A 17440-nucleotide genomic window follows, 5' to 3' on the forward strand; every position below is an offset into this window, starting at 1 on the left:
GACCAAGAACGCTCGGGCAGACCTATACTACTGATGATGACCAAATCAAGACACTGATCGAGAATAACCCGCGCTACGCGACACGCGAATTAGCAGAGATACTGAAAATATCGAAAACCACTGTCCACGATCATGTAGTGAAGCTTGGTTACGTAAGTCGCTATGGTGTATGGGTTCCGCATAATTTGGCCGAAACAAATTTAATGGATCGCATTTCCATCTGCGACTCGCTGTACAAGCGCAACGAAAACGTACCATTTTTGAAGCAATTAGTGACGGGTGACGAAAAATGGATCATTTACAACAATGTAGAACGAAAAAGATCCTGGGGTAAGCGAAATGAACCAGCATTAACCACTCCGAAAGCCGGCCTTCATCCAAAAAAAGTCATGCTCTGCGTCTGGTGGGATTGGAAAGGAATCCTATATTATGAGCTCCTACCACACAACCAAACGACAAATGCAGATAAGTACTGCTCGCAACTGGACGAATTAAAGACAGCGATTCGGGAAAAACGTCCAGAATTAGCTAATAGGAAGGGCGTCGTGTTCCATCAGGACAATGCCAGACCTCATGTTTCTTTGACTACCCGACAAAAATTGTTGGAGTTTGGCTGGGATGTGCCACCTCACCCACCGTATTCACCAGACATTGCACCTTCAGACTTTCACTTATTTAGGTCTGTGCAAAATTCTCTTAGCGGCAAGAACTTCGACTCTTCGATCGACATAAAAAACCACCTTGAGGAGTTTTTCGCCGAGAAACCTAAGAAGTTCTGGGAGAATGGAATCTTCCAGTTGCGTGAAAGATGGACAAAGGTTGTGAAACAAAACGGTGCATACATAAGTCAATAAATATTGATCGACATAAAAAAATGTTGCCTTTGAATTTTCCTTCAAAATCGGCACGAACTTTCCGGACGACCCAATAGTTATTTTGAATATTGAAAGACATAAACGACGAATATGAACGAAGGAAGGAAAGTGATTTAACCTAACCTAATCTAATCTAACCTGGTTAGGTTAGGTTAGGTTATATTTTCCGAAACTGGAGCCCGGACACATATACGCTCGTTTTTCAGCCCGCTTCGCGGGAGGGCGGGGGGAAGGGGCTTCGCCCCTCCCCCCGCCAGAATCCGTGCCGTATACCGGGTGATCAAAATCTGTACGGTGAAATCTGTAACACCGGCTCCGGCGGGGGGAGGGGCAAAGCCCCTCCCCCCGCCCTCCCGCGAAGCCGGCTGAAAACGAGCGTATGTGTCCGGGGCTCCAGTGTCGGAAAATATAACCTAACCCGAACCTATTTCTGATTTAAAGGTAAAATTCCATCAAATATACTCTTTCGTAAACGTATATGATATCGTAAAATTATGCTCTATGTATTAAATTTTTTTGTTAATAACTTTTTAATAAACAATGAGCGACGGCTAAAATCTTTTGAAGGTCACTCAGGAGGGTGACCTTCATAATATATGTTAAGGTCAAGGTCATCCGAGGTTGCTCCGTTAAACTAAATAATTACCTAATTTTCTTCTAATCTCTTATAATTATTCGCGCACGCAAATACGCACGCACGCGCAATATCCACGATTAATCACCTAAATGTGGACATTGAGCGACTGATACGGTAATCAAAAGATGATAGAATTTGTGATACCATCTAAGAAATAAAATTTGTTTTATCAAGTATTATGCAATTTCTTGGAACGAGTAACAAAACAAAGATAATTGACTGTAATGGCTATAATGTCTGTATTTATGCTTGAAGAAAATCTCGTGAAGAGACTTTTATAATTACATTTATAAGAAACTTTTATATTTACAAATATTATCAAACGGTTTTTCTCGTTCTCATTTTATAAGGCGTGACGCAAGTGCGAGAATTGCTAATTGTATTGTTTGCCATTCTCCCAGCGCGAAAAGTCTGTCGGCTACCTTGGGCGCCGTTGATCCAGGTCTCGTGGAGAAGATCAAGAACAGAAAGCTGAACATCGATCTAGAAAATGGCACGCGTTGCGAGGCTCACGAGTACAAGGCCTTCTGGTGCAAGAAGAGATGTTACGTTTGGGACACTACGGAAAACGCGTTCTCGAGGCTGGTGGGACTTGACAACGGTACGATGTGCTCCGACCTCCACCTCGGGTGCAACAACGGCCTGTCCAAGGAGGAGCAATTGCTTCGGTATAATTCTTAAATAATCGCAACACCAAGCGATCAATTTGCGTTAATCAGTCCCATCGAAGTTCTTGCTTTCCCGAAAAAATCGGAAATTCTGTCTTCGTTGCAGGCGCATCGTGTACGGGAACAACGACATCGTGGTACCGCTTCACAGCATCGGCGTATTGCTACTTCTCGAGGTTCTGAACCCGTTTTACATTTTCCAAGTATTTACTCTGGCCGTGTGGTTCGCCGAGGGCTACTTGTATTACACCATCGCCATAGTGCTGATGTCGCTGTTCGGCATAACGACTTCCATCATACAAACGCGCAAGGTAGCGCACGGAAAACTCAAAAGACGGTCAATATTATTGTCGAAGTAAATTCGCGTCGCCTGATCGTCGCTTCTACTTTCAGAATCAGCGGAATTTACGCGGTACCGTCGCCTCGTCGGAGCGCGTGCGTGTGCTCCGGGACACCGGCGTTTTCGAGAACATTTGCAGCAAGGAACTGGTGCCCGGCGATATCATGGAATTGCCGAAACACCAGACGGTCCTCGTGTGCGACGCGGTTCTACTAACGGGACAGTGCGTACTGAACGAGTCCATGCTGACGGGTAACATCTGCCGCACTTGCAAAGTCTCCTCCCAACGAGGGCGGGTTTTCTCTGTACAAAAATTACACAAGTTTGCTCGTTTCCAGGCGAATCTGTGCCAGTGACGAAGACATCGTTACCACTGCGTCACGTGCCGTACGACGTTAAAGAATGCGCGCACCACACGCTGTACAGCGGCACCGCGATAATACAAACCAAGTATGAAAATACTTTTTTATTTTCTCAATGGAAACAAATATCCTAAAAATGATATTCACGTGACGGACAATCGATGACTGACGCGCAGGTTTCACGGGGACCGACCGGTTCTCGCGAGAGTAATCAGGACTGGCTTCCTCACTAACAGGGGTGCTCTAATCGCCGCTATATTGTACCCGCCTCCGGCAGATTTCAAGTTCGACAAAGACTCGTACAAGTTTATCGGCATCCTCGCGTTCATTGCAATCTGCGGCGTTATCTACACCGTGGCGACTAAGGTAATCGCCTAATATGTAATGAGTGTTTACGCGAACTTACCCAGATAGCCAAGTCTGCCGGAAAGCAGATGATGCTAACTATCTGCTAGCAACTGTTGCCAGCCAAAAGACAACAAATTTGATACAGAAGTTGTTATTAACGATTAACTCGACAAATGGTGCCAGAAATGTGACAGAGCTTGCTCACAAAATCTAAGAACAGATTGGCGGCAGAAACCGAGCAGAATCTGCAAACATGGCTTGAAGTCGGATTGTCGACAGAAACCGAGCAAGATTCGCGCATGCGGAATCTAACGGCAGATTGGCGGCAGAAACCGAGCAAGATCTGCGCGCGCGGAACCTAACGGCAGATTGGCGGCAGAAACCGAACAGGATCTGTAGCTTTTGACAGTACTCAAATTTATGAATATGTGTTTTCGCTGCGCACCGCTATGCGCACACGTCGAGTTCTTACTCGATGTTAAGATTTAGCCTAACGGTTATATAAGTTAATATACGCGCCTTGGCACGATAATATTAATTTTTCTGAAAATTTTTGCACTCGCGGCACAGAGGCTCCCATGGACAACGTCCATGTATTGGGTCGTCCGGAAAGTTCGTGCCGATTTTGAAGGAAAATTCAAAGGCAACATTTTTTTATGTCGATCAATATTTATTGACTTATGTATGCACCGTTTTGTTTCACAACCTTTGTCCATCTTTCACGCAACTGGAAGATTCCATTCTCCCAGAACTTCTTAGGTTTCTCGGCGAAAAACTCCTCAAGGTGGTTTTTTATGTCGATCAAAGAGTCGAAGTTCTTGCCGCTAAGAGAATTTTGCACAGACCTAAATAAGTGAAAGTCTGAAGGTGCAATGTCTGGTGAATACGGTGGGTGAGGTGGCACATCCCAGCCAAACTCCAACAATTTTTGTCGGGTAGTCAAAGAAACATGAGGTCTGGCATTGTCCTGATGGAACACGACGCCCTTCCTATTAGCTAATTCTGGACGTTTTTCCCGAATCGCTGTCTTTAATTCGTCCAGTTGCGAGCAGTACTTATCTGCATTTGTCGTTTGGTTGTGTGGTAGGAGCTCATAATATAGGATTCCTTTCCAATCCCACCAGACACAGAGCATGACTTTTTTTGACGAAGGCCGGCTTTCGGAGTGGTTAATGCTGGTTCATTTCGCTTACCCCAGGATCTTTTTCGTTCTACATTGTTGTAAATGATCCATTTTTCGTCACCCGTCACTAATTGCTTCAAAAATGGTACGTTTTCGTTGCGCTTGTACAGCGAGTCGCAGATGGAAATGCGAGCCATTAAATTTTTTCGGCCAAATTATGCGGAACCCATACACCATAGCGACTTACGTAACCAAGCTTCACTACATGATCGTGACAGTGGTTTTCGATATTTTCAGTATCTCTGCTAATTCACGTGTCGTGTAGCGCGGGTTATTCTCGATCAGTGTCTTGATTTGGTCATCATCAGTAGTAGAGGTCTGCCCGAGCGTTCTTGGTCTTTAAGGTTAAAATCACCAGCTCTAAACTTAGCGAACCACTTACGTACGGTTCTTTCAGCTAAAGCGCCTTCTCCGTAAACAGAACATATCGAATTTGTTGCTTGTGAGGCATTTTTGCCTTTCCGGTAATAGAAAAGCATCGAGTGTCTAAAATGTTCTTTGTTTTCTTCCATCTTCAAAAGAGTACAAAACTGACACGAATCAATTTATCTGAAACAACTTTTTTCCTAAAGATGCGTTGAAATGCCACCTTTAGGCATATGTATATAAATCGTATGTTTTCAATGACATTGATATATTCAGACATGTTCCAACGCCATCTATTAAAAATCGGCACGAACTTTCCGGACGACCCAATATATTGGGTGTCCGGAAAGTTCGTGCCGATTTTGAAGGAAAATTCAAAGGCAACATTTTTTTATGTCGATAATATTTATTGACTTATGTATGCACCGTTTTGTTTCACAACCTTTGTCCATCTTTCACGCAACTGGAAGATTCCATTCTCCCAGAACTTCTTAGGTTTCTCGGCGAAAAACTCCTCAAGGTGGTTTTTTATGTCGATCAAAGAGTCGAAGTTCTTGCCGCTAAGAGAATTTTGCACAGACCTAAATAAGTGAAAGTCTGAAGGTGCAATGTCTGGTGAATACGGTGGGTGAGGTGGCACATCCCAGCCAAACTCCAACAATTTTTGTCGGGTAGTCAAAGAAACATGAGGTCTGGCATTGTCCTGATGGAACACGACGCCCTTCCTATTAGCTAATTCTGGACGTTTTTCCGAATCGCTGTCTTTAATTCGTCCAGCTGCGAGCAGTACTTATCTGCATTTGTCGTTTGGTTGTGTGGTAGGAGCTCATAATATAGGATTCCTTTCCAATCCCACCAGACGCAGAGCATGACTTTTTTTGGATGAAGGCCAGCTTTCGGAGTGGTTAATGCTGGTTCATTTCGCTTACCCCAGGATCTTTTTCGTTCTACATTGTTGTAAATGATCCATTTTTCGTCACCCGTCACTAATTGCTTCAAAAATGGTACGTTTTCGTTGCGCTTGTACAGCGAGTCGCAGATGGAAATGCGATCCATTAAATTTGTTTCGGCCAAATTATGCGGAACCCATACACCATAGCGACTTACGTAACCAAGCTTCACTACATGATCGTGGACAGTGGTTTTCGATATTTTCAGTATCTCTGCTAATTCGCGTGTCGCGTAGCGCGGGTTATTCTCGATCAGTGTCTTGATTTGGTCATCATCAGTAGTAGAGGGTCTGCCCGAGCGTTCTTGGTCTTTAAGGTTAAAATCACCAGCTCTAAACTTAGCGAACCACTTACGTACGGTTCCTTCAGCTAAAGCGCCTTCTCCGTAAACAGAACATATCGAATTTGTTGCTTGTGAGGCATTTTTGCCTTTCCGGTAATAGAAAAGCATCAAGTGTCTAAAATGTTCTTTGTTTTCTTCCATCTTCAAAAGAGTACAAAACTGACACGAATCAATTGATCTCAAACAACTTGTTTCCTAAAGATGCGTTGAAATGCCACCTTTAAGCATATGTATATAAATCGTATGTTTTCAATGACATTGATATATTCAGACATGTTCCAACGCCATCTATTAAAAATCGGCACGAACTTTCCGGACAACCCAATATATTGGGTCGTCCGGAAAGTTCGTGCCGATTTTGAAGGAAAATTCAAAGGCAACATTTTTTTATGTCGATCAATATTTATTGACTTATGTATGCACCGTTTTGTTTCACAACCTTTGTCCATCTTTCACGCAACTGGAAGATTCCATTCTCCCAGAACTTCTTAGGTTTCTCGGCGAAAAACTCCTCAAGGTGGTTTTTTATGTCGATCGAAGAGTCGAAGTTCTTGCCGCTAAGAGAATTTTGCACAGACCTAAATAAGTGAAAGTCTGAAGGTGCAATGTCTGGTGAATACGGTGGGTGAGGTGGCACATCCCAGCCAAACTCCAACAATTTTTGTCGGGTAGTCAAAGAAACATGAGGTCTGGCATTGTCCTGATGGAACACGACGCCCTTCCTATTAGCTAATTCTGGACGTTTTTCCTGAATCGCTGTCTTTAATTCGTCCAGCTGCGAGCAGTACTTATCTGCATTTGTCGTTTGGTTGTGTGGTAGGAGCTCATAATATAGGATTCCTTTCCAATCCCACCAGACACAGAGCATGACTTTTTTTGGATGAAGGCCAGCTTTCGGAGTGGTTAATGCTGGTTCATTTCGCTTACCCCAGGATCTTTTTCGTTCTACATTGTTGTAAATGATCCATTTTTCGTCACCCGTCACTAATTGCTTCAAAAATGGTACGTTTTCGTTGCGCTTGTACAGCGAGTCGCAGATGGAAATGCGATCCATTAAATTTGTTTCGGCCAAATTATGCGGAACCCATACACCATAGCGACTTACGTAACCAAGCTTCACTACATGATCGTGGACAGTGGTTTTCGATATTTTCAGTATCTCTGCTAATTCACGTGTCGTGTAGCGCGGGTTATTCTCGATCAGTGTCTTGATTTGGTCATCATCAGTAGTAGAGGGTCTGCCCGAGCGTTCTTGGTCTTTAAGGTTAAAATCACCAGCTCTAAACTTAGCGAACCACTTACGTACGGTTCCTTCAGCTAAAGCGCCTTCTCCGTAAACAGAACATATCGAATTTGTTGCTTGTGAGGCATTTTTGCCTTTCCGGTAATAGAAAAGCATCGAGTGTCTAAAATGTTCTTTGTTTTCTTCCATCTTCAAAAGAGTACAAAACTGACACGGATCAATTTATCTGAAACAACTTGTTTCCTAAAGAGGCGTTGAAATGTCACCTTTAAGCATATGTATATAAATCGTATGTTTTCAATAACATTGATATATTCAGACATGTTCCAACGCCATCTATTAAAAATCGGCACGAACTTTCCGGACGACCCAATAGTTCCCGCACGCCACGAGCAATCTGAAGTTCGAAAGCAAAATTCGGACTTCGGATTAGAATAAATTAACAATAAGAGAGAGATTATGCAACGAACTGTCAGAAAGACACATCAAGCCAAATGTACTTTAATTTAACAAGCAAACAAATGCGTTCTTTTAACACATGGTAATATAAAATGCCAATTTATAGTGTGTTAAAAGTAAACACATGCTTTGATATATCGTAAATATGAATGGCCAAAAGCTGCAGATTCTGTTCGGTTTCTGCCGTCAATCTGCCGTCGGATGTTAGCAGATCCTGCTCGGTTTCTGCGGCCAACCTGCCGTCAGAGTCTGTTAGCAGGCTCACTATCTTAACGCGGACATAACGGATGCCAATTTGCTATCAACTTCTGCAGTAATCTGTTGCCAATCTGCTGGCAGATTGCGCACATTTTGCTTACTGGGTAGTTGCTCGTTTATCTGCCCGATTAACATCGCGTGCCTCGTGAGAAGCACGGAATCAGATATTAATCGACTGTTAACGTAATGAGATAAACGGTTTAGGTTTCGAGAGGAATTGTGGGTGGCGATGTAGCGATAAAAGCGCTAGATATCATCACGATAGTGGTGCCGCCGGCGTTGCCAGCCGCGATGACCGTCGGAAAGCTCTACGCCCAAGCAAGATTAAAGCGCGCGCAGATCTATTGCATTAATAACAGAGTCATCAATGTTTCCGGCAGTATCAATTGCGTGTGTTTTGATAAGGTAAGAGGGGGAGAATTTGCACCTCGTGATGCGCGATGACGAGCGATGAAGTCGGCGTTAACGAAATGTTTCTCCTCGTTTTCGCATTCGCAGACGGGAACGTTAACCGAGGACGGGTTGGACATGTGGGGCGTCGTACCGTGCGCGAACGGCGAGTTCGATGACGCGAAAACGGATATACCCGAGCTTAAGGATCATCCTCTTTTCGAAGGGATGCTGGTTTGTCACAGTCTTACGCTTATCGACGGAGAACTCTGCGGGGATCCTTTGGACGCGAAGGTAAAACGCTCGTTCCGTTTCTGCTTCGCGGTTGCTCGATGTGCATCTATTCGAGAGAAGAGAGTCGATTGTATTCAGACGTCGACACAGAAATCAGGAAACGCGAATTGTTTTACTTGTGTTACTCTGAATTAAAATTTTTAAACATTATTTAAAAATTATATTTAAATGGATTTAATTCAATTTATTTTTTATATTTATAATAATATTATTAGTTCATTAAATTTAATTTAAATATATTTAATTTAATTTATTTTATATATTTATAATAATATTATTAATTCATTAAATTTAATTATATTAAATATTATATTTAAATGGATATTGATGGATAAATCTGTATTTCAATAGAAGGGATGTAACGTTACAGATGTTCGAGAGCACTAGATGGATATTACAAGAATCCGACTGTTCGCACGTAAATAAGCACGACACCGTGACGGCGACGGTGGTGAGGCCACCGGAGGGTGCAAACCTGACGGAAGATACGATCTCGGAGATGAGCATAGTACAGCAGTATCAGTTCTCGAGCTCGTTGCAACGGATGTCCGCGATCACGCGCGCATTAGGATCAGATCATTTTAGGGTTTACACAAAAGGTTCGCCCGAGATGATAATCGGCCTGAGCAAGCCGGCAACCGTGCCGCGCGATATCTCGCTGGTCTTGGAGCGATACACGAAACAGGGTTACCGCGTGATAGCCATGGGCCGTCGAGCGACCATCTCTGATAACAGCGCGGAGGTAACACTCATTGCACGCATAAAAAAGGTGAAAGAAACATTAACTCTCGAGATATTTATCCCCAGGTGACGAAACTGCCTCGAGACGCGGTCGAGCGGGACCTGGAGTTCCTCGGACTGGTTATCCTGGAAAACCGAGTGAAGCGACCGACGACGCCCGTGATCGAGGAACTGAGGGAAGCCGATATACGCGTGTTGATGATTACAGGTGCGCACGGGAATTATAGAAAATGTATGAAAAACGTTACAATTCTAAATGAAGTGTTTGCACTTCCAGGAGACAACATTCAGACCGCGGTAAGCGTCGCGAGAGAATGCGGAATACTGTCGACGGAGGAGCAGGTTGTGGATATAGTCGTGGCTTCGAGGGGACAGAAAGAACGTCCGGAGATATTCTTCAATGTTCAGTCCCGCTCTCCGAGATTGGTAAGCACGTACCGCACACGACGTGCAGCGGCCGTCACGATTAACACGTGTGACTTGACTTTCCGCTTCTCGCAGAGTGCGCAAAATCAAATCTTCGCGACGCCAACGATCGAGGACGTGGAATGTGGCACGGCCGATCGTAACTACAGGTTCGCCCTGACCGGTCAGACCTGGCAAACGCTGCGGGAGCACTATCCCGATCTCCTCGAGCGCATTTGCATACGGAGCGCGGTGTTCGCTAGGATGAGCAGTGATCAGAAGCAACAGCTGGTCGTGGAGCTTATGCGGCTCGGTTATTACGTCGGTACGTAAGTCCACGAGGAGGAACGAAATTCGTACGGTGAATCTCTATGATGAACGTTCAAAGCGCGCGTAACAATATGAAAATTGTGCTGCACGGATGCTTTCAGCCATGTGCGGAGACGGTGCTAACGATTGCGGAGCGCTACGGGCCGCGCACGCTGGTATATCGCTCTCCGAGGCGGAATCTAGGTAAGAACGCGTTTATCTCTATTATTGGGTTGGCCAAAAAGTAATTGCGTTTTTTTCCAATAGATGAACATGCATGTCTTGAACTGTAACTAACTTCATTCTAAACCGCAAATTCATTATGTAGGTTAACAACTCACAGTTCAAGCCTGTTTTAGAAAAAGAAAGTACACGATTTCGTTAACAATTGTTTGTTTGCCGTCGATTTCAAAATGGAAAATCAAAAAGAACATTTTCCTCATATTTTGTTTTATTACTTCCGAAAAGGGAAAAACGCTGTACAAGCTCATACAAAGTTATGTGATGTATATGGCGAAGATGCTTTAAAACTGCGGCAGTGTCAACATTGGTTACTAAATTTCGATCTGGAGATTTTAATGTGAAAGATGCACCACGCTCAGGAAGGCCAATCGAAATTGATGATGACAAAATAAAGGCACCGATCGATTCCAATCGGCGTTTAACGACACGAGAGATTGCTGAGAATCTTAACATATCGAAATCGAGTGTTGAAAACCATTTAAAACGACTTGGATACACATTAGTAAGCTCGATATTTGGGTAGCACATGAGCTCAAAGAAATTCATCTCACTGAGCGTATTGACATCTGCGATTCTCTTTTGAAACGTGAGGAAAATGATCGATTTTTGAAACGCATGATAACAGGCGACGAAAAATGGATCGTCTACAACAACGTAAAACGAAAAAGATCGTGATGAACCTGCTGAAAGCACTTGAAAAGCAGATATTCACCAAAGAAAGATTATGCTGTCGGTCTGGTGGGACTTTAAAGGTATTGTGTATTTTGAGCTGCTTGCAAGGAATCAAACCATTAATTCAGACGTATACTGTCGTCAACTGGATAAATTAAACGATGCCATCAAACAGAAACGTCGAGAATTGGTGAATCGCAAAGGTGTTGTGTTTCACCATGATAACGCTAGACCACGTACAAGTTTGGTCACTCGTGAAAAATTGTTGCAGCTTGGATGGGATGTGTTACCACATCCATCATATTCGCCAGACCTGGCACCATCAGATTACCATTCGTTTCGTTCTTTGCAAAACGCCTTGAATGGTAAAACCTTGACTGCTGACGAGGATATGAAATCGTTGTTGGAATTGTTTTTTGCTGAAAAAGATAAGAACTTTTTTGAGCGCGGAATCATGAAGTTGCCTGAAAAATGGCAAAAGATAATCAAACAAAATGGACAATATATTGTTTAATAAAGTTTTTGTTTCCCATGAAAAATTCGCCTTTTATTTATATAAAAAAAACGCAATTACTTTTTGGCCAACCCAATATATGGCGAAGATGCTTTAAAACTGCGGCAGTGTCAACATTGGTTACTAAATTTCGATCTGGAGATTTTAATGTGAAAGATGCACCACGCTCAGGAAGGCCAATCGATATTGATGATGACAAAATAAAGGCACTGATCGATTCCAATCGGCGTTTAACGACACGAGAGATTGCTGAGAATCTCAACATATCGAAAGCGAGTGTTGAAAACCATTTAAAATGACTTGGATACATTAGTAAGCTCGATATTTGGGTACCACATGAGCTCAAAGAAATTCATCTCACTGAGCGTATTGACATCTGCGATTCTCTTTTGAAACGTGAGGAAAATGATGCATTTTTGAAACGTATGATAACAGGCGACGAAAAATGGATCGTCTACAACAACGTCAAACGAAAAAGATCGTGATGAACCTGCTGAAAGCACTTGAAAAGCAGATATTCACCAAAGAAAGATTATGCTGTCAGTCTGGTGGGACTTTAAAGGTATTGTGTATTTTGAGCTGCTTGCAAGGAATCAAACCATTAATTCAGACGTATACTGTCGTCAACTGGATAAATTAAACGATGCCATCAAACAGAAACGTCGAGAATTGGCGAATCGCAAAGGTGTTGTGTTTCACCATGATAACGCTAGACCACGTACAAGTTTGGTCACTCGTGAAAAATTGTTGCAGCTTGGATGGGATGCGTTACCACATCCACCATGTTCGCCAGACCTGGCACCATCAGATTACCATTCGTTTCGTTCTTTGCAAAACGCCTTGAATGGTAAAACCTTGACTGCTGATGAGGATATGAAATCGTTGTTGGAATTGTTTTTTGCTGAAAAAGATAAGAACTTTTTTGAGCGCGGAATCATGAAGTTGCCTGAAAAATGGCAAAAGATAATCAAACAAAATGGACAATATATTGTTTAATAAAGTTTATGTTTCCTATGAAAAATTCGCCTTTTATTTATACAAAAAAACGCAGTTACTTTTTGGCCAACCCAATATATGGCGAAGATGCTTTAAAACTGCGGCAGTGTCAACATTGGTTTACTAAATTTCGATCTGCAGATTTTAATGTGAAAGATGCACCACGCTCAGGAAGGCCAATCGAAATTGATGATGACAAAATAAAGGCACCGATCGATTCCAATCGGCGTTTAACGACACGAGAGATTGCTGAGAATCTCAACATATCGAAATCGAGTGTTGAAAACCATTTAAAACGACTTGGATACATTAGTAAGCTCGATATTTGGGTACCACATGAGCTCAAAGAAATTCATCTCACTGAGCGTATTGACATCTGCGATTCTCTTTTGAAACGTGAGGAAAATGATCGATTTTTGAAACGTATGATAACAGGCGACGAAAAATGGATCGTCTACAACAACGTCAAACGAAAAAGATCGTGATGAACCTGCTGAAAGCACTTGAAAAGCAGATATTCACCAAAGAAAGATTATGCTGTCAGTCTGGTGGGACTTTAAAGGTATTGTGTATTTTGAGCTGCTTGCAAGGAATCAAACCATTAATTCAGACGTATACTGTCGTCAACTGGATAAATTAAACGATGCCATCAAACAGAAACGTCGAGAATTGGTGAATCGCAAAGGTGTTGTGTTTCACCATGATAACGCTAGACCACGTACAAGTTTGGTCACTCGTGAAAAATTGTTGCAGCTTGGATGGGATGTGTTACCACATCCACCATATTCGCCAGACCTGGCACCATCAGATTACCATTCGTTTCGTTCTTTGCAAAACGCCTTGAATGGTAAAACCTTGACTGCTGATGAGGATATGAAATCGTTGTTGGAATTGTTTTTTGCTGAAAAAGATAAGAACTTTTTTGAGCGCGGAATCATGAAGTTGCCTGAAAAATGGCAAAAGATAATCAAACAAAATGGACAATATATTGTTTAATAAAGTTTTTGTTTCCCATGAAAAATTCGCCTTTTATTTATATAAAAAAAACGCAATTACTTTTTGGCCAACCCAATATATGGCGAAGATGCTTTAAAACTGCGGCAGTGTCAACATTGGTTTACTAAATTTCGATCTGAGATTTTAATGTGAAAGATGCACCACGCTCAGGAAGGCCAATCGAAATTGATGATGACAAAATAAAGGCACGATCGATTCCAATCGGCGTTTAACGACACGAGAGATTGCTGAGAATCTCAACATATCGAAAGCGAGTGTTGAAAACCATTTAAAACGACTTGGATACATTAGTAAGCTCGATATTTGGGTACCACATGAGCTCAAAGAAATTCATCTCACTGAGCGTATTGACATCTGCGATTCTCTTTTGAAACGTGAGGAAAATGATCATTTTTGAAACGTATGATAACAGGCGACGAAAAATGGATCGTCTACAACAACGTCAAACGAAAAAGATCGTGATGAACCTGCTGAAAGCACTTGAAAAGCAGATATTCACCAAAGAAAGATTATGCTGTCAGTCTGGTGGGACTTTAAAGGTATTGTGTATTTTGAGCTGCTTGCAAGGAATCAAACCATTAATTCAGACGTATACTGTCGTCAACTGGATAAATTAAACGATGCCATCAAACAGAAACGTCGAGAATTGGTGAATCGCAAAGGTGTTGTGTTTCACCATGATAACGCTAGACCACGTACAAGTTTGGTCACTCGTGAAAAATTGTTGCAGCTTGGATGGGATGTGTTACCACATCCACCATATTCGCCAGACCTGGCACCATCAGATTACCATTCGTTTCGTTCTTTGCAAAACGCCTTGAATGGTAAAACCTTGACTGCTGATGAGGATATGAAATCGTTGTTGGAATTGTTTTTTGCTGAAAAAGATAAGAACTTTTTTGAGCGCGGAATCATGAAGTTGCCTGAAAAATGGCAAAAGATAATCAAACAAAATGGACAATATATTGTTTAATAAAGTTTTTGTTTCCCATGAAAAATTCGCCTTTTATTTATATAAAAAAAACGCAATTACTTTTTGGCCAACCCAATATATGGCGAAGATGCTTTAAAACTGCGGCAGTGTCAAAATTGGTTTACTAAATTTCGATCTCGAGATTTTAATGTGAAAGATGCACCACGCTCAGGAAGGCCAATCGAAATTGATGATGACAAAATAAAGGCACCGATCGATTCCAATCGGCGTTTAACGACACGAGAGATTGCTGAGAATCTTAACATATCGAAAGCGAGTGTTGAAAACCATTTAAAACGACTTGGATACATTAGTAAGCTCGATATTTGGGTACCACATGAGCTCAAAGAAATTCATCTCACTGAGCGTGTTGACATCTGCGATTCTCTTTTGAAACGTGAGGAAAATGATCGATTTTTGAAACGCATGATAACAGGCGACGAAAAATGGATCGTCTACAACAACGTAAAACGAAAAAGATCGTGATGAACCTGCTGAAAGCACTTGAAAAGCAGATATTCACCAAAGAAAGATTATGCTGTCGGTCTGGCGGGACTTTAAAGGTATTGTGTATTATGAGCTGCTTGCAAGGAATCAAACCATTAATTCAGACGTATACTGTAGTCAACTGGATAAATTAAATGATGCCATCAAACAGAAACGTCCAGAATTGGCGAATCGCAAAGGTGTTGTGTTTCGCCATGATAACGCTAGACCACGTACAAGTTTGGTCACTCGTGAAAAATTGTTGCAGCTTGGATGGGATGTGTTACCACATCCACCATATTCGCCAGACCTGGCACCATCAGATTACCATTCGTTTCGTTCTTTGCAAAACGCCTTGAATGGTAAAACCTTGACTGCTGACGAGGATATGAAATCGTTGTTGGAATTGTTTTTTGCTGAAAAAGATAAGAACTTTTTTGAGCGCGGAATCATGAAGTTGCCTGAAAAATGGCAAAAGATAATCAAACAAAATGGACAATATATTGTTTAATAAAGGTTTTGTTTCCCATGAAAAATTCGCCTTTTATTTATATAAAAAAAACGCAGTTACTTTTTGGCCAACCCAATAAATATTTTTCATCAGACTTGATAGACAGATATAATCCGGATTTCTCTTTTACAGCGTGGCCAGTCCCTTCACCTCGAGGGTAGCCGACATAACTTGCGTGCCCAAAGTGATACGGGAAGGCCGGGCCGCCCTGGTGACGTCGTTCGGCATCTTCAAGTTCATGGTCGCGTATTCGCTCACGGAGTTCCTGTCCGTCATAATACTGTACTCCATGGACTCGAATCTGACCGACCTGGAGTTCCTGTTCATCGACATCTGCCTGATCGTCAATTTCGCATTCTTCTTCGGCAAGACCCGCGCGTACAAGAAGAGGCTGTCCAAGACGACGCCGATGACGAGTCTGCTGAGCTTCACGCCGCTCCTGTCCCTGACGATGCTCATGCTCGTAATGACCGTTTTCCAGGCGGTCGCGTACCACGGCGTCCGGCAGTTCTCATGGTTCAGGCCGTTCGAGCCTACCAGCCCCACCGGGTACACGTCCTACGAGAACTATTCCGTCTACTGCGTCTCCATGTTCCAGTACATCACGATGGCAGTGATATTCTCGCGCGGGAAGCCGTACAGACGCGCGATCTACACGAACGGCGCGTTCATGTTCTCTATACTTCTGCTGACGGCTGTGTGCGTGTACATCACGGTTTATCCCGCGAACTGGGTACTGCGATGGCTCGAGATGGTTCTGCCGCCCTACGAGTGGAGGTTCGCGATCTTGGCGCTCGCCCTGGTCAACTTCCTCATTTGTTTCTTCATCGAGAGCTTCGTAATAGAGCGCGTGATCGAGAACGTCCTAAAGAGAAAATTGTACAAGCCGGAGAAATCGAAGAAACGGTACCTGAGGATAGAATACGAGTTGAAGAATTGCAGAAATTGGCCGAAGTTTGGTAGACAGTTGCCGATACTGTCTGTCCTGCAGAAGGAAAATAATATCGCGAATAACAGTTACTCGACCAGCGTTTTAACCGAGAGAGAGACGAATGATCTTAATATTTTGACGAAACTATCAAGCGAAAAGCCCGAAAAGAACGGCATTGAAAACCGCAACTTTATAAACGACTAAGTGCAGCAAATATGTCTCCATTCCGAATTAGCTCTTCGAATCTGTCGTTTCAGATTCCGAAACGAGATCCAGAAGTTGATGCAGAAACGAGAAAAACAAATTCGTATGAGAGAGAAATATTAGTGATTTAAATAAATTAATTTTATAAATAATGCAAACTTAGCTGACGCTAGCTAGAGAGCAAGTAGATAATATACATATAGGATATACAGGGTGTTTCCTAAGTAAGTAGACAAACTTAAGGAGGATATTCCTTGGCTTATTTTAAGAAGAAAAGGTCATATAAACATATGTCCTAAACTGCTTTGTTTTCCAAAAAAAGTACAGCACTGCAGTATCATGGCTGCAGGTGGACATTTTCAGCAGTTACTGTAATGTTATTATTATTCTTTTTAGTTACTATTTTCTTTTTCGTTATAATTTTTCTTTTTGATTACTATTGTTTTTCATTTGTTTCATTTGCAATAACACAAACTGTTCTATAATAAACGAAAAGTGAACGAAAACAGTGATGTACTTTTTTTTGGAAAACAAAGCAGTTTAGGACATATGTTTTTATGACCTTTTCTTCTTAAAATAAGCCAAGGAATAGCCTCCTTAAGTTTGTCTACTTACTTAGGAAACACCCTGTATAGTTGCGTTCAGGGAGATAGGATAGAAAAGAGCCTTTGGCAGATCGTTGAGAAACTTAATTCAAGTGAAAAACGAGATTGTGATATATG

The 17440-nt window shown here is 42.3% G+C and overlaps 1 protein-coding gene across 1 annotated transcript in view; it reads left to right on the plus strand.

Annotated features, from left to right (window-relative positions):
* Positions 1-16850, plus strand: part of LOC105281898 (probable cation-transporting ATPase 13A3) — a 19901-nt gene extending 3051 nt beyond the window's left edge. The window contains exons 4-16 of the mRNA XM_026974522.1: positions 1914-2180; positions 2287-2491; positions 2574-2772; positions 2859-2970; positions 3059-3248; positions 8237-8437; positions 8531-8716; positions 9087-9458; positions 9524-9665; positions 9735-9883; positions 9959-10187; positions 10294-10375; positions 15716-16850. Of these exons, the coding sequence (XP_026830323.1) occupies positions 1914-2180; positions 2287-2491; positions 2574-2772; positions 2859-2970; positions 3059-3248; positions 8237-8437; positions 8531-8716; positions 9087-9458; positions 9524-9665; positions 9735-9883; positions 9959-10187; positions 10294-10375; positions 15716-16718 (3337 nt within the window). The 3' untranslated portion in view covers positions 16719-16850. The remainder of the gene's footprint in view (positions 1-1913; positions 2181-2286; positions 2492-2573; positions 2773-2858; positions 2971-3058; positions 3249-8236; positions 8438-8530; positions 8717-9086; positions 9459-9523; positions 9666-9734; positions 9884-9958; positions 10188-10293; positions 10376-15715) is intronic.
* Positions 16851-17440: the final 590 nt, after the last annotated feature.

This window comes from Ooceraea biroi, chromosome 13 (assembly GCF_003672135.1).
Source record: "Ooceraea biroi isolate clonal line C1 chromosome 13, Obir_v5.4, whole genome shotgun sequence".
NCBI classification, from domain to species: Eukaryota; Metazoa; Arthropoda; class Insecta; order Hymenoptera; family Formicidae; genus Ooceraea; species Ooceraea biroi.